Raw genomic sequence first — 23454 nt, 5'->3', positions numbered from 1 at the left:
TCCGCCGAACAACGAGTCCCTCGGTTGTATACGTTGAGGGAAATCACAGTGTTTTAAGAAAGTTTGTAGCCTGAGGTCTTGTTTTTTCATCGTCTCCCAATCATGCTCCCAGAGCACGTGCACATCTAAATTAAATTTTGTCCTAAGTATTTCCAATTTTCTCATAAACTTTTGGTACATAACCGCACAAGTCATACCGGTTAAAGGATGGGTACTGTTAAAATCATAACATTCTGGACAGCCGTGATAAAAACAACCGGCAAATTCAAAGGCAGTCGGAATACCTTTAACTACGGCATAGCCGTCAAGATAAAAGGAACCCTTCTTTACTTCCCCAAGGTTTAGAGCGTGTCGAATGTTCAATTTTTCTGTTTCACAGAGATACAATAACCATTGAATAGATGCGTTCGAATAGTTTTTCTGACTACTACTGTAATGGTCAGAAGGAATTATGCCGACAGACTTTGGAGGCATACAGTTTTGCCTGTACATGGCCATACACAGAGATGTCAGGGTCATGCATTGAAACGGGTCAATATTGCCAATTTTGATGACCTCGTCTCTGAATTTAATGCACGCTGTTCTAAGAATTTCGACGTCATTTTTACAATAAAAAGCCATCTCCTCTTTAAAATTAAAAACACCATGTTTGACACTGTCGTACCAGGTAAAAAATTCTTCTTTTTCTTTGGTCATCATGCTCTGAACACCGTAATATTCAGGTTCAGGGTAGGGGCCAATATAATTCTGATTTTCAGCCAAATTGAAGAAATGGGGGAAATAACCTTTTGCAGCTTCAAACCCCATGGCTTTAGGCATGGCACTCAATTTCATTGTTAAAAAATTCAAAGAATCTATAAAACATAATTGATAACCATCATCTGTGAAACACATCAGCTTATTTCCTTGAGTAGTAACACTAGGGTTCACACCATTTTCAAGCAAATACTTCATTAAAAAGTACCCATCGTAACCTTTTGAATTGTGAGCTATGAAGGTATAGCCTTGATACTTGGGGCGACGGTATCTGGCAAAGAACTGGTGTACACAATCTTCACCCGCCCAGAACCAGGATTTACCCCGCAAGGACTTATAGTATATGTAATTAGGAATGTGCACACCCATTTCTTGCCGACTTTCAAAATCATAAAATACGTATTTCTCACAACGATCCTCAGACTTCAAGGTTTCTATAAAGCACTGATGGTTTTCTGCATCATTTTCAATTTTTGCTTTACAAACCCGGCATTCCTTGGGCCGACATTTATGGGGTTTTGAGGCAGCATTCACTGTGTAAGTTTTGTAACACAGGGGACACATTTTTGCTGTGTCACAGGCCGCTTCCATATCGTTGGTCTTATCGTTAAATTTAGGAATCGTATGCTGAATAAAACAAAATTGGGACCGGCAGTAACGGTTGCAATCACCACACTTGACAAGTTCTTCAGGGATCGGACGGCAATCTGGGGAGAAACAGACGTTGCAGTGACCTTCACAACGATGACTAAGGATGGAGTGGTAGCTTGTGTAACAGTAGTCGCACAAGTATTTCACCCCCAGAAACCCCTTTAAATTCAAAATACCGTAGTAATGGTTATCGTGTAAAAACATGAAATAGGTTTTGGGGTTTCTACCTCGGGAGCTTTCAAATTTTAAAAATTTCTCATTTCTTAGACACCTGTACCAGACAACAATTTTAATACCCAGCAAGTTTTCAAATTTATGAACGTCCGCAAAGGACACTTTTTCATCCTCAGACAATCCAGCCCTGCTCTGAAGGTTATATGCTTCACGCATGCATAACTGGGGGTTTTGCATGTACCGGTCCTCCATTAGGCTAAGCAGACAAAAGGCAAAACAGAGCTGATTCCCGTAATTATATGAAATAATTAAATGCCTCATTTTCTTTCTAACTATTTCATGATTGAGTAGAGATGAGACCTTGCGAGAGCCACGAGCACCACCGCTAGGTGCCCGAACAATCTGGGTGACTAGCATCAGAGACTCATCCGCTAGCACACTCGCATGACTCTGAAGAAGATTCTTTATCTGGAAGGGCGGAGCGAAACACTTCGGGCGTTTAGGAGAGAGCTCATAGGTTCAGAGTTGTTGATGTTCCTCCTCTAAGGGGAGGGGAGACCCTGGTAGCAGGAATAAGCCTCATTCAAACACTCGCCGCTATAAGGTTCACATCTAAGCAAATAGGAAAAAGATTAACCTTTTATATTTTACCGAGAGATCGTTGTGCTAAACGCCACGTGTATTTTAAATATGAAACGAGGCTAAAATACAGTACTCGAAATAACTTTATTAAAGATCATTGTGAATAGAAGAGAGAGTCGTTAGTGGAAAATATTTCATTTAATACCTTTGTTCACAGATTAGCCGAATGTGAAAACGTCTGACATTTAAAATGGAACACATGGGAAAGAAGCTTAGTGTTTAATGAGCTTTCAACCCTCTGAATAGCTGGGGCTTCTTTAATAATTGTATGATTTTCCGATTTCATTAAATATAAAAGAATTTAGCATTAAAGGCCATTTGCTGTTTGGCGGGGTCTTTTCCCACGGTTTAAAATTGACAGCCATCTGATGCTTGGCAGGGGGGCTTCTTTTTAAAATTGGTGACCCTATGTTAAAGACATTTGTCCCAGCAAAGTACCGCATGGCGGGATGCTTCCTTTTAACACCACGGTATCTTTTCCCACAATTTGCCAGCAAGGGCGGCTTGGCAAGGGGGCTTCCTTTTAAAATTGGTGACACTATGTTAAAGACATTTGTCCCAGCAAAGTGCCGCATGGCGGGATGCTTCCTTTTAACACCACAGTATCTTTTCCCACAATTTGCCAGCAAGGGCGGCTTGGCTAGGGGGCTTCCTTTTAAAATTGGTGACCCTATGTTAAAGACATTTGTCCCAGCAAAGTGCCGCTTGGCGGGGTGCTTCCTTTTAACACTACGGTATCTTTTCCCTACCATTTGCTAGCAGGGGTGGCTTGGTGGTGGGGGCTTCCTGGGTCTCGACTGTTTCAACAGCTGAAAATTTTACACTAAAGGTACCGTGGTTTTTAGAAAGAGTCACACTCGAGCAGCTTTGTATTACGATTAGTATAAGCGAATATTTCATTTTTAGAAAGTCACGTCCATGCGTGGGCATGCAAGCAAGATCCGTGTATATTTCTTAATATGAAGCCACGTTTTAGAAAGTGCTGGAAAGATAAGTGTTTATTTCTTAATATTAGTTTTGAATTTAGTGTTTAGAAAATGAAGTGGCGTGTCTTGAGCTTATAACTTAGAGCGGGGAGTGAATATCGTTTTTAGAAAGGTTCGGCTAGATAATTGTATATCTTATATCATTTTAGCTTTTTAAATACATTGACACACTGTGTTCAAAATCAGGTATTAATCCCATGTCTGTGCTCCATTGTTTATTGGGTGTTCCTGGTTAGTATTTGGAAAGATAAAGAAACAATTATTAAAATATTCCATTCTAAATATACCATTTTCTGAAACGATAATAAATTTCTTTATGAACACTATATGCATTGAGTGTGTCTGTAGCCAATTCCTGAAGTCTTGACTTTTTGCAGGCATGTAATCCAAATATCTTTTGGCACTCTCAACAATTTTTCATTCATACCCATTTTTTTAAATGTATTACTTTATATAATATTGTATCTCATCTTTTAGAGATAGGCACACTTCATTAACAGCAATATATTGCCATCCATTTCTTAAAACATCCATCATTCCATTTAGAATCTATTAAGGCTCTCCAGTCCACTATGGATAGAAGAAACCTGGACAGGTTGGCAGTCCATTTTAGGATTTACACAAGATTTTTTTCAAAATCAGGTCTTGCATCAGGTCAATTTAACATAACAAACAGGTCTAGCACACACATATCTCTGAGACTTTAGGGAGCTGCCAACTTACTGAATTATAGTTATTTTAATTTCATTTCTACCTTAATTTTCTGCAAATAATGTGGCCTATTTAATACTTCCCACATCCCATCAAGTAAAAGCATTTTCAGTACTTAAATTAGGTCCTCTAGTACTACAAAGTAATGAGACCAAACCTTTAACATCTAGATAATTTCTAGTACAGCAGAGTCTCTATGTGGTCAGATTTGCATACAAAAATTAAAATGCAGATATTCCATCTTCATTAATGAATGCTTTTTGATGAATCTTCCTTTGAATTATATTCTGATACGTATTACTCGATACCTTAGCATTTAACTTTTCTTTAATATTACCTGATTACCTTGACATTTAATTATAAAAGGAACACTTTAAGAAGGCATAAAACAATGAATACTTCTCAGAATTTGCTTCTTCAATTTTAAAATTTCAGCTTAATTATGTTCTTGTCCTGAATGTGTACCAGCAATTTTCATTTTTTTTGACATTTTAAACGATTTGTGAAAAGTTAATATTTCCTTTTTTTATTTTATCTTCTTGAAGTTGTGGAAGGACATGTAAGCTCAATTCCCCCTTTATTTTTCATATTGTTATATTAACTTCCCTACTATGTGAATGTTGATTCCTTGGCTGTCCCTAGGTTTACTTTATTTCATGTTTAAAAAAGGTTGACAGATGTTTATGCTCTTAATTTAATGAGTAAAATGGACCATTTAATGAAATGTATGTTTCAGTTACTGATAAATCTACAAATTAACTAACAGTAAATGGATAGATAAAACCAGGAAAAAATACAGTATATTGGTAATTCCTTTCATGAAGAGGCAGAAATGCTGTTCATTATGAATTTTCATTCATTATTTTCATTTTCATTAATTAAACACATATTTATAGCTTACTGATGGGAGTATAGACACAAACTAATGTTAAATTTTAATTGAAAATGTATTTTATTGAGCTAATTTAACAGTTTGCAACAAATAACACAAACCAAATGAGAAAAGTAGTCTGTTTTTCACAATCAATACTGATATTGATGAGAAACTTACAGTGGCTAAATGACTACATCCTGAGGCAAAATCAAAACAAAGAACTAACATCCACAGGTAAACTTTTAATTCAAAATGTTTTATATTTCACAAGTACTTGTCATTGTTTAAATATATTTCTGCATGTAAAATATTGGCAAGATTGCTGACTTGCACAGGGACAGATAGTGATCCATCATGGAAACTGAAGGAAACAGAAGGCAGCATTTTCAGAGTGTACATGAGCCTTTTCAGAGTCAGAATCATTTTTATTCGCCAGTACTTAATTAGATTTGGAGCTGCTTATAACAGAACACAACATCACATAAAAATAACATAAACATAATGTAGCATTAGTTAAAAAGAAAAACTTCATACAAAGTTGCATAATAGTACAAATATGAAGATGTACAAAATATGATGTGCAAAGTGTAATACCAGGCATGATAGATTTGTACTTCTAAAACATAAGCAGGAGCTTTATGGCAGAGAAAAGGTCTATTATAGTAAAATCCAGTTAAGCAATATGAAATACAGCGGCAAAGTCCCACAGTGCAGTTTTGTGCATTGATTACATTTTGTGCGGTCAGCAGCTTTTGTATTATCAACTTCTGTTCAACAGTATCTTCAGTTATGTAAACTTATAGTTGATTTCTTCACTCATTGCTTTTCTCCTCTGTTAGGAAAAAAAGATGCAAAATACAATTACTAAAAAGAATAAATAATGACTTCTTTCTTGGATCTCATTTATTTGTATTAGGAACATCATTGGGATGTTTCTGTTATGGTCTGATTTTATATTTCAGAAAAAAAAACAGAAGAAATACATAAAACATTTACATATACACAGCAAAAGTGTACATGTGTTGTATCCTCTAGTAGAAATAGCAATATACATATGAGGCTAGAAACAAAGTTGTTGAGGTGCACTTTATCTGAGACACTGGTTTAACTGTGTTTTGAAACCACTTCCTTTTAGGTCAAATGTCCTACCATAGCACACTTATAAACACACATTTCACAGAATTCAAAGCACATCTGTTAGGTAAAGCAATGAAGTTTAAAACCATCATGCTACAAATTCATGTCCCAATCCTAACTTTTTGTGTAACCCTTAACTGCCACAGCTTTACTTTTAAAGGATGTGTCTAAACCATCTGTGCAATAGTTCTGTTTATTCAAAGCTCCTAGAAAGTTTATTAATATAAAAGACACATCACAGTTTGGGACAGAGGCCTTAAAGTTTCCTGTACTGGAAATGTGGTGCTGTGGACTGGTCTGTTAGACATGTATTGTTATGTAACGCAAAGAAAGCAGTTATTAATGTCTTGTAACATAGCAGTGACAGCTAGGTGCACTATAAGTAGCTTCTATTCTAACCTTTTGACATTGGTATTTTGCAGTCTTACATATACTAAAAAAGTAATCGTTAAGGTCATGATATACAGCAGTAACATACTACCAGATGTACCCATCCGAATACCGGGCCACAGAACTTGCCAAATATCTAACAGTATATTAAAACAATGTTAACAGCTAATGTTGCTCTCTCTCTCTCTCTCTCTCTCTCTCTCTCTCTCTTTATATATATATATATATATATATATATATATATATATATATATATATATATATATTTATATATATATATTACATATTTATATTTATATTTATATTATATATTTATATATATTTTATATATATGTGTATATATATATATATATATATATTTTATATATTTATATATATATATATTTATTATATATATATATTTATAATAGAGAGAGAGACACTGAAGACTGAATTTCAGCAGCTGCACACTGCATCTTCTTTCTGTGATTAATGAGATATTATCTTTATTATTCAAATAGTCAACACACCAGGAAATACTGAACAAAATTTTATGGTATGCAATGGCAACATCAGACATACCCACAATCTGGCAATTGACTTCTTTCAAATTATGACACTTTCTGACCCTTCCGTATATGACTAGAAGCCATTCTGATCAAGTTTACCTCTTTATTACATCCACTCAGTTATTGTTTTTATTATATTTTATTGCAATCATTAAACTACATAGTGGAAAAGACACACAATCAGAAATGATTTGAAACTGTAAATTGGTACAAGATGTAATACACCCACCTTGTTTGTCTCTTTGGTTTGCTTCTTTGATGTTTTCCTTTGGGTTTACCCTTTCGATATCTTTTGTTTTTGTCCAAATAGTCCATAAGATTTTTTACCCATTTTGATGAATCAGGTGCACACAGTGACATACCATTTTCAGCCTGAAACCTGGACAGAGGAATTAGAGACAGGTGAGAAATTTGCTATTGATGAGCCATGACAACACTATCTTATTAAAAAGGTAAAAAGCAAGTAAGGATGAGGTTCTGACTAAAAATAAGTTCTAAAAATCCATAGGGAACAGGAATAGAAAATGCTTAGGAGTGATTTACTTAAAGTCCTGAAAAAGCACATTTTTAACCAATGAATTCTGAATATATAAAATCAGCAACTCAATAACAGGATCATAGAAAGCTGTTCTTCCTCAATGGCAAAGTGATGTTACAATCAGGAACGTCATGACTAATATTTTTCAGAGAGATGCTTAGAGAAAAATAAACATATGTACATACACAATGGCCTTAATTGAACATCCATTTTCAGGTTTTTGTACTCTGTATGATAGGACCACATTCCTTGGGACTGGTTTGTCTTTAGTCTCCAAGCAGCAGTCCATAGCACCATCATCATTCCCTGAAAGAAACACAAAACATTTCCAAGTTGAAGTAAAATCACCCCCAAATACAGCTAACTTCTACACACACCTACTTTCTTTGGATAGATGTTTAATGTGAGAATCACAATTTTCTGTGCCTCATAATATGACTCTAGCCTTCTAAACTGCAGGGCATACTGGGCTTAATGATAGTTATTTATACACTTGCTCTTTAGTAGCTCCTAGTATCAGTCTTCATGTGCTCCTTATATTGTCAAGGAATTAAAGACACCGCAATCCAAATGAACTCACATTACCTGAAAAATCAACATTACCACCTCCAGGGAAAAAGACATGACAATTGCTGATTTTCCAAAGGAGTATTCTAATAGTGAAGCTTACAGCACTGCCCAGTATTTAATCTTCTACTACGCCACCTAAGCCATATTTTTACCTTGACAGCAGCCCCACAAGAGCAAAGCTGCAATCAGAAGTGTTGCCTCTCTTAATGTCATTTTGTTCCTGCCTGTATGTGTCAATGCAAAGCTAGTATTCTATGCTATGCTTCTAACTCAGGCTCCATTTATACAAATAAGACAAGTTTCGATTTACCTCAGCAACATGCCTTCCTGGAAAATTTCCTAAATTCTACTTTCCTGGCACTCCTATTCCAGTACCTGTTTGAAACTTAAGGGGAGGGGTTGCTCTGTGCAGGCCTGAGGCATTGTTCATTCTGTTAATAAAAAACAATATAGTAAATTAAATTGTCTGCACGGGACTTAACTCTAACAGAATATCAAGAGGGCTTTTTCACTTTGATGCCGAACTGTCTTCTTTATAGTGTTGTTTATATTAGCTTTTTATTAACAGCAGATGTATTTTATATATTAGTAAGAAATAATGACTCAGTTTGTCACTTTTTTATAGCTTATGTCTCTGCTGTGAACTAATGAAAAAACAAAAAGGAACCATATTTATTTACTAAGCATGCAGAAAATGGAAAAGAAGCAGTTTAGTAGTTTTCTTTTTGTATAGAAATTTTGTTGTGAACACTTATATGAAGCACTTTATAAAAACATACAGGATAATAACAAATGTTCAAGGACACAGAGTTGATCCACTGTTTTACGTTTAGATCATCCATCCATCCATCCATTATCCAACCCACTATCCTATCCACAGGGTCACGGGGGTCTGCTGGAGCCAATCCCTGCCAACACAGGGTGCAAGGCAAGAAACAAACCCCGGGCAGGGCGCCAGCCCACCGCAGGGCACGTTTAGATCAACACTGAGCAAAATTTCCATTTCAGTACTCATGGAGGCTGAGTAGAGTGGCCCCTTAGCAAATGGAACAATTGCTCTTGTGTCTCTGTTTTTTAAAAATGAGGACCAACAGGTCTGTCATTCCTGAAGCCTTGTACGTACTTTCAACAAAGTACTGAAGAAGTTTCTTAGTCAATATGGCCACACAATATCTAGCACTTTCAGCATTTCTGGTCAAATCTCATCCACCCCTGAACCTTGCAAATATAGATTTTTTTTAATCACAGCAGTGACTATAATCACAGAGATTGACTCAATCCTAGCCAATGCATCAAGCAAGGAATTATTAACCAGCTGTAAATATTCTTCAAAGTTTTTCTTTCCAAAAATTTAATGTTTTTCCACCCTTGTTACTAGCAGCTTGGACAACTTCCTGCATACCCTTCCTGAGTCTTTGAAGGGTTTGCCAAAATCTTTTTGAGGGTACATGAAAATCAATCATCATGTTCTCACCAAACTCCAACCACAATGGACTTTCACTTTCAGCTATCTGTATCTGCTGCCTTGCAAGCCTAGTCTGTAGTGGCTTGTCAGTAACTGTCATGCAAATTTGAAGATTGAAAATTGCATTTGTTTTTGACAATGCATGATTATTACAGAAATCCAATAACAATCCTCCATTTGGAATCAGATCAAGCAGACTCTTCGTGTCATTTCCATCATTCCACATGTGAGCCTTGATATGTCCCAGGAGAAGTACAGAGTGTAGAGATGGTACTCTTTTGAGTACTGTATCCAGTGTCTCTAAAACAGTTGAATTAGCAAGTTTGTTACCCAATTTTCTGCTTTTGCAAATTCTATCAGTTCAACTATTTGGGCACTGGCATATCCTGTTGGCAACATGAGATTTCTACTTCAAACTTTGTGACTTAATGGATGTTATGTCATTGATTCTATCATGGTCAAGTAACCCTTGTAACACACCCCTCCTTCTTTTATTTAGAAAATTAATATACACAATAATGCCCTTCAAGCACACTGTGTGTTGAGTGTGATAACACATAAACTGTAGCAATTCGCTCTGAGAAAAAGACTTGTCAAGCTCAAAATGAGTTTTTTCCCGTGATGGTGTGCTTTGCCAGGCACTGTACAAATAAGTTTCCCTGCACTTTGCCACCAACTGAGCTACCTTTATGTGCAGTTTCTGTAAAGAAAAATAATCCTGTTGACCCAGGCTTATCACACTCCAAATAAATATTTTCTCGACAATTTCCTGAAACATTGAGTCTTGAACTGTCTCTACCTCTGTCAACTTTTCTTTCCTCCTATATCTACTTCGTGGTACATGGTACATATATAAATAGCAAAAGAAAGAGAAGACAACAAAAGATCCAGGATAATCTAAGGAACCAAACAAGAAAATAATTTGCATACACAAGCCCACAAAGCCCACAAAGAGGATTATTATCATTATGACAGCAGAGATGTAAGCTTTTGTAAAAATGAGAGAAATATTTTTTTATAACAGGTGCATTGCAAGGATGTGGTGATTTTTGAAAGGACAGTATGAATGCTCACTTAATTTAGTCATCTGGCTCATGACACCAGATAAGAAAAAAAGGATATTCAGTGCAGTTTATTTAACTTGTCTTAAATAGCATTTTTTTTAATCATCTATTGAAATGAGCTCCACCTTTCAAAAATATTAATGTAAATGACTTTGCAAACTGCTCAGCATAAGCCAGTTTTCATTGAACAATTCAATAAATTGATTACAAAAACTGAGTCTCATAACTAAATTATTCATAGAAAAAAAAATGTGTATTTTATACAGGTAATAGAATAAATAATGTTGTGTTGGAACAGATCGCTGTCATGCAGGACTCAATCCAACAGAATTTTAAGAAGGCTCTAGCTTTATTATTAATATTATTATTCTTATGAATTATCTTGTACCCTATCATCCCCAGTACAAAAATTATTGTACTGTAATTCATATTTTATGTTAAATCACTAAAATCCCTGTTATCAAGAGGTCTAATATTTAGATATGTTGCTGGCTATGCCTGTTGCTTTCATTTCAAAAACAGTAGGCCGGACACCCCTTGTCAAATTGCTTTTAATGTCATTTTACAAAGTACATTTTGACCTGATTTTTAAGTTGACATACTGATATGCAATCAAGTCACATTAAAGTTTTGGATTCCAAAATAAAATGAAACCCAAAGACATTCAGCATCCTTGCACTGTCAAATTTGTGCTTGCTATGTCTGTTTTACTTTCTCATTCAATGCAGTACTGTGAGACTATTGGTTATCACTTTGCTCATTGCAATTATAAAATATATGTTGGAAGGAACTGACCCTGATTAAAGTTGCTGGCAACATTCTCATCTTAGTTTGTTGATCTTTTCCAGGGACTCGTGTTTACATTGGCCTGAATTTATTCTTATTTCTTTATCTCTCTCTGCTCTTAAATCATGAAAACAGTCTTTGAAATTGTAGGTAATAGATCCTTCATATAAACTGTAATTCTGAAAGTTAATCTATTATTAAGAAGATGTTGAATCCTGTCATTTTTGTGATTTCAGTGATAAAATTGTAAATATTAATATTTAGCCTGATTTGAAAAAAAATCACAAATAATGTTTTATTTTTCTTTAAATAGTTTAAAATAAAATAATATGAGATGTGTTCCAAGAAGGTTTTCTTATGTGCCTGTAAATACCTGAATACAACGTTGACTCCTGTCGCCCGGGGCTGATATGCTTTTCAGCTCAGCAGAGATGAGTTATGAGGAGGGAGGAAGGGGGACCTTTCGGGAAGCAACATCACCAATCTTTACAGTTAGAGATTCATCTGTAGTACTTTAAACTGCTAGTGAAATTAACCGTATCAACCAAGCCCATGTTGTTTCAAGTGTTAGCTCCTTCTGCTGTGTTTATAAGTTTGTAACTGCAACAGTATAAATAATAAAAATAAAAATTATACCAAAATCGAGAAGACGAAATTTATCATTTGTGTTAAATTATTTCTAGTTAATGTATGATTTGATCACTTGTATCTGAAAAATAATTATTCAGAATTTTTACTAAATGAGAGTGGTAAAATGTATTAAATATATAATGAAAAGCTACACCTCAAGCAAAGCCTCTAACATTTCACCACAGCGGTTGATTCACTTATTTGACAGCAAATAAGTGTTGTGTACTGTTTGTATTATTTGGAAATACTTTATAACATATCTATGATCTGCTTCTTGCAACTGAAAGGACATGGTGGATGTTTGCCGACTGGCCCACCAACCACAAGCATTACCTGGTAGGTAACCACCTATAAAATAATATTGTGATTCAGAACTAAGAATGTAATATATATATAATACAGTATATTGTCACAGCAAAAAGACAAAAAGAAGCCAAAACATGTTTGGGGTAGTTGCTCCGTATATTGGGGGTAGCTGCTGAAGCAAAGAAAAACAAATGTTTTGAAGTTCAAAAAAGAACTGTCTTTCATAATGCAAAAATGGCAGTTTTATGCTGAGGCAGAGGAAGTGACGTCAACTGGATCAGAACCGGAAGTTATGTCATCGGTGCCGGAACCGGATGTTATGTAATTGGAGTCAGGCAGACTTTCCTGTAATTGGTCTACAGAGAAAAGTGGTAAAGGGTTAGTGCACTTTGCCACCCCCTGGATTACCCTCCCCCTAGCCCTTTAGCTGCCTCCCATGAGCATGTGTTTGACACAGCCCCACCACCTCAGCCCAGACCCATTGGATCAGGCGTTCTTGATCTAGAATTTGTGCATCCAAGAAAGAGCATCGGTGTTGGCATGGAGAGAGCCTTGGCGATGAGTGACCAAAAACTTGTAAGGCTGCAGGTCAAGAAACCACCTCATGACCTGTGGGTTTGACTCCTTGTGCATAGCCTCCCACTGTAAAGGTGCACACTCCATAACAAGGGTGAACTCACGGGAGGTAGTTCCTCAGCTGAGTAAATGCCCATTTAATCGCCAAGGCTTCCCATTCCACCACCAAATACCTGGTTTCCTGTTCCCGCAATTTCTGGCACAGGAACATATTGTGGTGTTCAACACCATCAACGCTCTGGCACTGGAAAATGAGGACATCCACAGCATCAAGGCAAATGGGAATCCAGTGAACACCCTGGATGCAACTGGAAAATTTGGATTCTGTTGAGGATCTGGCACTTTGATCACACACACAGCAGCAGATGCAGGAGAAAACTAACTAGGTATAGCAACTACCTCAGCACAAATAGGGCTCAAAAAACACAGAAGGAAGACCGAGATCCTGAAGATCAATACAAGCAACCTGAACCAGGTGATGCTGGAAGGAGAAGCATTGGAAGAAGTGGAAACCTGGGAAGTATCCCTAACAAAGAAGGTGGGACAGATACAGATGTAAGAACAAGACTAGGCAAAGCAAGAGCAGTATTTGTGCAGTTAAAGAACATATGGAAATCACAGGTATTCTCAGTCCAAACTAAAGTTTGACCGCTTAAATCAAATTTTAAGGCGGTGGTGTTGTACAGCAGAGAGACTTGGAGAATCACAGCAGCTGTAGTCAAAAGAGTGCAAGGTTTCATAAACAGCTGCCTAAGGTAGATACTACAGATTTACTGGCCCAACATAATCAGTAACAGTGACCTCTGACAGAGGACTAACCAGCTATCTGCAGAAGACGAAATACAGAAGAAGCACTGAGGATGGATAGGGCATACACTCTGCAAACCAGCAACCAACATAACTCGGGAGGCATTACAGTGGAATCCTTTGGTCAAGCAAAAAAGGCGGAGGCCAAGGAACACATGGCGTAGGGAGGTAGATTTGGATATGAAGAGAACAGGTTACAACTGGAGCCAGCTGGAGAGGAAGGCAGAAGACAGATGACTGGAGGAACTTTGCTGGCAGTGTATGCCCCAGGAGGGGTATCAGGCAATGATGATGAATTAGAAATGTAAATTTCTAAAGAATTTGTTTGACTCATCACATCCCACCCATGGGCGGCACGGTGGCGCAGTGGGTAGCAGTAAGGAGACCTGGGTTCGCTTCCCAGGTCCTCCCTGTGTGAAGTTTGCATGTTCTCCCCATGTCTGCATGGGTTTTCTCCGGGTGCTCTGGTTTTCTCCCACAGTCCAAAGACCTGCAGGTTAGGTGCATTGGCGATTCTAAATTGGCCCTAGTGTGTGTGTGTGTCCTGCGGTGGGTTGGCGCCCTGCCCAGGATTGGTTCCTGTGTTGGCTGGGATTGGCTCCAGCAGACCCCCGTAACCCTGTGTTTGGGTTCAGCGGGTTTAAAATGGATGGATGAATGGATCCTACCCATTCTTTATTTAAGCAGAATAAACAAATATGCACAACGCTAGGACCACCAAATTTTACTATAGTGCTTACCTCTAAGTTATAATGTCATTATGTTGTGTGTTGTGGTATATAAGGAACAGAACATCACTAATAACATTTTATGCCTTATTGTGAGCTTTTCTTCAGTCCTCAAACAGTTCAACATGCATTATCATGTCTGTGTCTCCTAACGTATGCATATTTGCTTTATTTTTTGTTTATCACACACACAATGAATATCTCTCTATTATAAAAAAAAATCTTGGGAGGGAGACGAGGGAGACTAGATGTGATCTTCTCTGAAGACACTTTGATGTCACGCGAGACAAGGCAGTGAGACAAAAGGACAGCTGCTGTACAGGCTTTTAAATAAGTGATGCACAGAGCAACAAGCAGAACACGCAGCAAGCCGGCAGATGATCCAACAACATCTCCTTAGCATGCGTTCAGCCCCTCTCCTCAACCTCTGCACAACGCGAACGGCAGAGACATAAAGTGGCAAAAGGACAGCTGCTGTACAGGCTTTTAAATGATTGACGCACAGCGTGACAAGCAGAACACACAGAAGAAGAAAGAGCGTAGACAAACATTTGAGAAAGTCGTTTTATTTATTAGAGAGAAAAGATATTCGCTCACAGGCAGATATATGTTGCGTTGTCACAATGTAAGTTCAAACATGAATCAAAATTCAATGCAATCTTGAAGAAAAGTTAATTCCAAATATTGTTTTTACAAAAGTTGTAAAGTAAAAAAAGTGAAAATAATGCATGAAAATAAAAATCTCTTTAAATTGTATATCCGTTAAACCAAACCTGGGGGTGGGCGAGCGAAGCGAGCAGGGGGTGGAGCCCCCTAGCTAATCACAAAAATTTAGTGATCACTATTGCTCTGGAGCACATCATTTTAAAAAGTGTTTACAAGAGCACAGTTTTAAAGAAAAGAATGATTTAAAATTCACAAAATTCATAAAAAGAATTATTTCATTAAAAATGTAAAGCCCTCCCAATCTTTTTGCCCCTAAACTATGACACATTATCCATTTTAACTATATTAATTGGCAGTTTCTGTTAGACTCCTGTTACACTTTGTGTGCATAAATGCTCCCTCTTCATCTTCAATGCAATGATTTCACTTTCTCTATTTCCTTTAAATAGTTGTTTTTGGTGAACAAATTAATACTTAATTGTATTCATTTACTTTTTTTAAACATTTATTGCACATAAATCTTTTACTGTTTTTGAGAAGCTTTTGCAGCACTTCATTGGAACAACATACAAGATGTCATCCATTGATAATGCAGCTCATTGTGTAGCATAACACTTAACTGCAATGTTCAGTGTCCGGCAGATGTTATATATTGTTAAGATACCAGATGCTCAGCAAGTACAGTTCAAGTTGCCAGTTAATGGAGCAGTTGGGGGTAAGCAGGAACATGTTCGTCGAGTATTTATTTACTTATGTATTCCTTTCTATAAATTCTAAGTTTAGCAAACTGAATGTTACATATATTGTATTTTTCATAGTCAGAGACTTATTTAATGTAGTATTTCATCCATCCATTTCTACTGCTTATTCAGGTCTGAGTCGCAGGGTTAGCAGTCAAAGAAAAGATCCCCAAACAAAATAGTAAAAGAAATAGTTATCTTTAAAGGATAATTAAATTGATTTTAATTGTTTCTGTCTTTTTTTTCTGGTGCCCTAAGAATTTGGATTATGGTGTACACCATAGATGCAGGAGTTACAACACACTGGCAACCAGTGACTGCCAGCAGTAGTACTTGAAGGGGCTTTCTTGTTACTAGTCTGCCTCTGTCAAACATCATGTGTCCTGTCTTTTGGCATGCTCCTGTCCCTGCATACCCTTAAGCTCTTTTCGATAAGCCCAAAATAATACATATTTTTATAGTATTTGAAATAAGTACATAATAATTATAACTATTTTTGAAACCTTCTTATTCTATTATAAAGTCTCAGGAGCCTGAAGCCTTTCCAAGCTGCATCAGATGCAAGCAGCTAGACTTTCAAAATGACACTCATACACATACAGTACCTTCTCATTAAGTTATGCAAGGTTAAGTTCAGAGGCAATAACCTGAACTGCATATCTTTGGGATGTGTAAGGAGACTGAAGTACCTTGAGAAAACCAATTAGAACATACAAAGAATGTGCAAAATTCAGGTAGACAGTGACCAAGACAGGGCCTGAATCCGGTATTCTGAATGTGCTGCCCTAAAAAGAAACAGATATTTCAATAAACAGTATTTCTCCATGTAACTTGTTATTGATATTTTTAAAGTCTGACTTTTTTGGGACAATAGTTCAGGTATTTCAAAAAAAGCACATATTTCCTAAATAGTGGAAATTGGAAGATTGGAAAGCAAGATCAGACATGAATGGGCTGGAGTTTCATTTCTTAACCATCCACTTGAAAGAAAAAAATCATTCTTAATTATACTATTTCTAATGATAACATTTATTCATAGGTGAGCTGAGGATCTGGAAGAGCCAAGATGGGCAGAAGTTGTAAGGCTACCTTGAGATGATCAAGTACATGCTGACATTTGCTGACCATTCCTATGGAGTATCTCTCTTCCTTGGTTTGTTCAAACGTAACGTGATGTTGGCCAAGTGTGTTATGAACCTATTAATCTATTAACAACTCTATAATTCCCAGGAATCCCTAAAAGTTTTTAAAGTCTGTGGGTGTGGGGCAGTGTTAAATAAAAGTGATCTTCTCTGAATCAATTTCAGCTCCTTGTTTGAGAGTACATACCCTAGAAAGGTAATCTTGGAATCCATGCAATGACACTTTTTATGTTCAGAGTCATTCAAGCATGCTGCATCCTCTGGAAGATGTCATTCAGGTCCTGGAGGTGTTGTTAAATCTAAGGGGAAAAGACAATATTATCCATGTAGACAAAACAGGTTTTACTGAGTAGCCAGTCTTTATGCTCCTTCCCTTTCCTGTTGGTACCTGTCAATATCCACTGTGAAAATCTGATGTGATAAAAATTACAGACAGAGCTTCAGGTGGCAGAGTTGAAGATACTAAGATTTGCATTGGGTGTGAAGAGGATGGATAGGATTAGGAATGTGTACTTTAGAGGGTCAGCTCAAGTTGGATGGTTTGGAGACAAAGTCAGTGAGGGGAGATTGTATTGGTTTGGACGTGCAGAGGAGAGATGCTGGGTATATTGGGAAAAGGATCCTAAGGATAGAGCTGCCAAGCAAGAGGAAAAGGGGAAGGCCTAAGAGAAGGTTTATGGATGTGGTGACCGAGGCCATGCAGGTGATGGGTGTAACAGAGCAAGATGCAGAGGACAGGAAGATATGGAAAAATATGATCCGTGACAGCAACCCCTAATGGGAGCAACTAAAGAAGAAGAAGAAGAAGAGGAAGAAAAATCACAGCAATATTTCATTAGAATAAGGGAGATGGGGTATGTATTTTGGTAGGTTTTGGAATTCAGTCCCCAAAATTAATGCAAAAGCAATAGGTTTCTTCTGACTTGTCAGTGAACACAGCTGGAGAAGTACATGATGATGTCAAATTCCCTCAGTAAGCATCTTCACCATGAGTCCTTTAATGATAACCTCCTTCTAAGGTAAATCTCTCTGTGCCTGGCTGTGAATAGGGACCTTACTGATGTTATGAATGTCATGGATGACCAAATCTGTTACCTTTAACTTTGCTGTCCCCACATTTAGTCAACCTACATAACAGGGGCCTCACCTCAGGAGACTGTCCTCACTGCAGCCTACAAAACAGTGAGAAGCTAGATGTTTGGGGAGCAGCTAGCTGTTAAATCACAACAAAATCACAAATACTTTTCATTGGTCATTTTGGGGAGTAGCTGAGTGCTGGTGATGCACCATCACAAATTATTTTCATTGGTCATTTCTTAACACATTCACACATATCAAAGGGTCATGCACCTTTTGCAATTTGTAATGCTATTAAAAATCAGCTTATGCTCTGTGTCCTTCCCTTCCCTTATGTGGGCATTCACCCACATGCAACTGCACCAATTCACATATTCATTCTGGAAAGCTTTCAAGTCAATGTTAAATTACTGTCAAAGTAAGTAAATGCCACGAGCAATCTGAGTATCTGCTTGAAAAACTAGAGGATCAACACTATCAGACAATAAATTGCAATTTCCCATAAAAACTTATAATAATTACACTTTTACACTCCTTTCAGTATTTTGTTTCATATTCCTTTTTAAAACCATTTTACTACTCACAGTAAAGAGATACTAGTAATTTGGCAGCAATCTTCACTACATTTGGCATTAATACAATTTCCAGGTATCAGCCTTAGGTTTTTGTTTTGTTTTGTGTTAGAAGGTGTGTAATTGCTGAACTCTAAGGTACTGGTCCAGACTGGAGCTTGTTCTGTTGTGAATGGACTATGAGCCAAATGTGTAATTACATCAAATTGCACAAAACCTTTAAAAACGCATATTGATAGGAGAAAAGAACAGAGTAGAAATTTTGGAGCACAGATTTGAGCAGGAATGATTAATTGACTCTACTTCTATAAACTTTTTATCCTTTGTTACCACACCCTCTATTGCCATACATACAGTATCAAGGAAGGTCTTGGGGACTTCAAATGAAAGGTTTAGTTAAACACTTCTATCATCGTAGGGCTACGTTTTTGGTTGAGTGCCTCAGCCACTCTTATTGACATTAAATTAATCCAGCTTTTCTGAACAAGTGTATACCTGTTTATCAGTATTACCCAGAAGGGATTATAATATATCTTGTTTTGAAAACCTCCATGGAAGGTTGTATTGTTGAGAAATGTCACACTTTTTCCAGTTACTTAAAGAAAACAAATGCAAAAAAGACACTTCCCAATAAGACCCAATCACACTAGCTTTAGAAAAATGATAATAAAAAGTAAGTTATTTTTTTAAGTAACTTTAAATAGGAATATATTGGTGCATTTTGTGATATACATATTTGGTTTATAGGGTCTTTTTCTTCTTCTCTTTTGTCTCCTAGTTCCCTATGGAACAAGAGGTTGTGACAGTCTGCTTCCATTGTGTACTGTCTTTGGAAGCATGTTGTGCTTCACCCAGTGAGAGGTGTAATTCTTTCAGTTCAGATCCTACAGTCCTCCTCCAGGTTGTTTTAGGCCTTCTTTGCTTACTTTTCCCAGATGGTGTACAACTCATAACTACTTTCTGGATTTGGTTCTGGTCCAACTGGAGGATATGCTCAGGCCATGACATTTTACAGTGCTTGATCTCCATCACCACACTAGGTCTCTGATGGAGGATTGCAGAAATCGTCGGGCAGAGGGATCCTTTCATCGGATTGGCTGACCCAGAGCTGTCTCAGCTGTGGAATGTCCAATAGAGGGAGGCAGCTTGATGGCTGAGGTCTCCATGACTCTAAACAAATTTAAATCGTATTATGTGATATTATCTACTGTTGAATTCTGCTCTGCACTTGTAATATTTCTATTGTACTTTTATATTGTATTGAGGATTACTTGTGTTCAGTTCTGTGTACTGTACTGTATTTACCCCCTTCTTTTTGACACCCACTGCACGCCCAACCTACCTAGAAAGGGGTCTGTCTTTGAATTACCTTTCCCAAAGTTTCTTCCATTTTTTTCCCTACTAGGGTTTTTTTTTCCTTGTCTTCTTAGAGAGTCAAGGCTGGGGGGCTGTCAAAAGGCAGGGCCCGTTAAAGCCCATTGCGGGCACTTCTTGTGTGATTTTGGGCTATACAAAAATAAATTGTATTGTGTATTGTATTGTATGCAAGTTGGTCTTCTTATATACCTAAACATTTCATATCTTCTCTGGCCAGAAGATATGGCAAATTCTACTGAGTTGGTTATTGTAGAATACCTCAAACTTCTTCATGTCACTCTTAATGACATGTCAGCATTTTGTCCTGTACATCAGAACAGATTTGACGTTGGTGTTGTATGGGTCTTATCTTTGTTTTGAGGCTATATTATGTAGATTTCCAGATGGAATGGAGTCTAGCAAATGCATTGTGGGCTTTACATAGTCTTGCCTTAATGTCCTTAGCTTTAGCATTGTCCTTGCTCAACAGACTGCCAAGGTAGGTGAACGCCTCAACATCTTCAAGTGGGATTCCATTCATGCACATTACTTGTGTTTTGCTGGTACCTATGTTGCGGCCCATTTTTTTGGCAAAGTTGTACAGTCTATTGGTCTTCCCTTGTAGAGGACATGCATGGATGACAAAAGAGGTACAATCATCTGCAAAATCGAGGTCTTCAAGCTGTTGGAAGACAATCCACTGTACACCTCTAGGCTAGTCTGATGTTTTCTGTCTAGTCCAGTCAATGTCTACCAGGAACAGGATTTGTGAGATGATGCATCCTTGTCGTATCCCTGACTTCACTGCAAGCCACTCAGATAGGTTGCCATCTAGTATGACACTACACTCAAACTGCAGATAGTTCAATCTTCTGAGGGATTCCGAAAGCATACAGGATCTTCCATAAGGTGTTATGGTGTAGACTGCTGAAGGCCTTTTTGAAGTCAATGAAGTTGAAGTACAAGGAAGCATTCCACTCCAGACATTGCTCAATGATGTTTCTTAGGGCAAAATCTGGTCTACACAATCTCTACAATTCCTAAAACCACCTTGCTCTTGTCTCAGCCTGATGTTAATAGCTACTTCAATTCTGGCCAGAAACATTCTGCAGAAGACTTTTGATGGTATTGTGTATATCAAGATGCCCTACCAGATGTCACAATGTTGGAGACTGCGATTCTTGGGAAGCTTGATGAGGCCTTTAGACCAGCCTTCAGGGATGATGTCTTTCTCCCAGATGTTCTTGAATAAGTCAGTGTGCACTCTGGTAGATGCGGTGAGGTCTGCTTTAAGCATCTCAGCATGGATGGTGTCAATTCCAGGTGCCTTTCCATTCTTGAGTCTTTGATGGCACGTCTGACTTCAGCCTCACTTTGGGGACTGATGTCAATGTCCAGATCATCCTCTGCTGGTAAAGGCTTGGCAGGCTCTTCTGGCTCAAGGCCAGTTGAGTACTTTACAGAAATGTTGTACCCATCTTTTGGCTTGGTTGTGTTCAGCTGAGAGGGTGTTGTCATTCTTGTCTTTAATTGGGCAAGCAGTTTCTTGTTACCATCACACAGCTGTTTAGTGACCTTCTGCACAGAACTAAGTTACCTCTCTCTGCAGCACACTCAGCCTAGCTAGCCATCTCCACTACAAACCTTTCTGGTTGGTAGGGTTGTAAAGATAAAAAACTCTATGCTGTATCACTTGACTATTGAAAGGTTTTATAAGTTATAATTTCTTTTTTCTCTTTGAGTTGCCATTGTGTGTCGTACTAGATTGCATGAGAACAGGAATATACTTAGAAATACAGAGGATATTTTTGGAGCAAAGATTTTTATTACCTTTCCAGGAACTACCACCTTATTGTGGAGGAGAGGTGTGTGTGTCCCTGTGATTCTGGAAGCTGTGTTATAATAATAATACATTTTATTTATACAAGGCGCCTTTCAGAGAACTCAAGGACACCGAACAAACAATAAATAAATAAATAAAAGACACAATTATAAACAACTTAAAACATCAGAAAATCTAAAAATTAAAACCAAACAAAACCACTATAGATAGTTATCCAGAGGAAAAGCTCCAGATGGGGCCACCCAAGGCAAATTGGTTCCAGGTGAGGGGTCAGACAAAGAGCAATTCAAATCCCCCTAATGAAACAAAACCACAAATTTAAAAAGAGTTCCTAACCCAGTATGGGGTTACCGAGCCCTCCTTCAGGAGCCAGTCCTGGGAAGAGTGACTACAGACAAGTATCTGGCATCCGGGCCTGCCATGAGGCACGGTAGGGTACAGCTCCAAAGCTCAATGTGGGACAGCCCTTCTGTGGGCCTACCACCTGCAGGAGGAATTGGGGCCAAGTGCAATGTGACCTGGACTGTAGTTAAAAGCAGTGGCCTTGTCAGACTAGAGCTCAAACACACAAATTGTCTCTCAGGATATGGAATGTCAACTCTCTTTGGAGGGGTAGGAGCTGGAGTTGGTGAGGTGGAGATCTACCAACTAGATATAGTTGGGCTCGCGTCCACCCACTCACTTGTTTCCAGAAACAAACCCCTCAAAAGAGGCTGGACTCTCCTTTACACTGGAGTTGCCCTTTAGGTAGGAGTTGGTTTCTTATTGATGTCATGCTGGAGTTTTTCCCAGAGAATGAGAGGGCTACCTCTGTGTGGTTGAAGATTGTGATGGGGAGGACTCTGACTGCTATATGTGCTAATGCACCAAATGTCAGTTCAGAGTACCAGGCCTTCTTGGATTGCCTGGAGAGGATCTGGAAAAGGTTCCAGTTGGGGACTCCACAGTTCTCTTGGGCTACTTCAACAGCAAAGTGGGTAATGATGGAAAAACCTGGGGCCTCATGTATAAACGGTACATATGCACACAAATGTTGTGTATGCTTGTTTCCATGCTCACATCACAATGTATAAAAACTAAACTTGGTGTAAAGCCATGCATATTTTCACTGCAGCCTCATACCAGACATTTGCATGTTTCTGCTTGGCTTTGCAGAACTGGTGGCACCCAGTGTCAAAGCAGTACTACTGTTTTTGTGTGGTCTCCCTTTCTTTGTAGAGTCACATCCCAGAACACTGACTCCATTAAATACACCAAAATTAACCTCCTATCGTTTATAAATGTAAGGCACCTGATTGTAATGGATCTGTAACAATATAATGGTGCACAGAATGACCAAACTATTCCAACTACAATGGCTGCTTTAGAGATTTTAGAGGACATAGCAAATGGAAGAAGTAGAAGAGAACGTGTATTTACAGATCATACTGATTTCTTGGCACATGATCATGACTGGCTTCTAAGGGTAGGTTTATACTTCACGCCCAGAAAGCGTACACACATGCATCATGGCTGCCATGTGTTCCCAGTGTTCATTTGATGCATCCTCTGAGCACGTCCTCAGATGTGCACACGGGTTGCAGTACCAGCAAAAAGTTGGGGGCAAAGAGTGATGAAGTTGGAACATGACGTCAGTGTCTCTGTTTACTACCTACATGTGACAGAAAGTCGCTTTGAGGATCCTCTGTGATCGATGTGCCTGCTTAGATGCTTGATGAA

At 38.0% G+C, this 23454-nt stretch overlaps 1 protein-coding gene across 1 annotated transcript; it reads right to left on the bottom strand.

Moving 5' to 3' along the window:
- Nucleotides 1–5016: 5016 nt before the first annotated feature.
- LOC114654223 (C-C motif chemokine 21-like) lies at nucleotides 5017–8251 on the bottom strand. Its single transcript, XM_028804632.2, has 4 exons — nucleotides 8130–8251; nucleotides 7593–7713; nucleotides 7099–7248; nucleotides 5017–5626 (listed from the first exon to the last, which is right to left on the bottom strand). The coding sequence occupies exons 1-4, from the start codon at nucleotides 8188–8190 to the stop codon at nucleotides 5611–5613; spliced, it is 348 nt and encodes a 115-aa protein (XP_028660465.1). The 5' UTR covers nucleotides 8191–8251; the 3' UTR covers nucleotides 5017–5610.
- Nucleotides 8252–23454: the final 15203 nt, after the last annotated feature.

The sequence above is a fragment of the Erpetoichthys calabaricus genome, chromosome 7 (assembly GCF_900747795.2).
Source record: "Erpetoichthys calabaricus chromosome 7, fErpCal1.3, whole genome shotgun sequence".
NCBI lineage: Eukaryota > Metazoa > Chordata > Cladistia > Polypteriformes > Polypteridae > Erpetoichthys > Erpetoichthys calabaricus.
The sequence above is the reverse complement of the archived record's forward strand: the minus strand, read 5'-3'. Positions and strand labels throughout refer to the sequence as shown.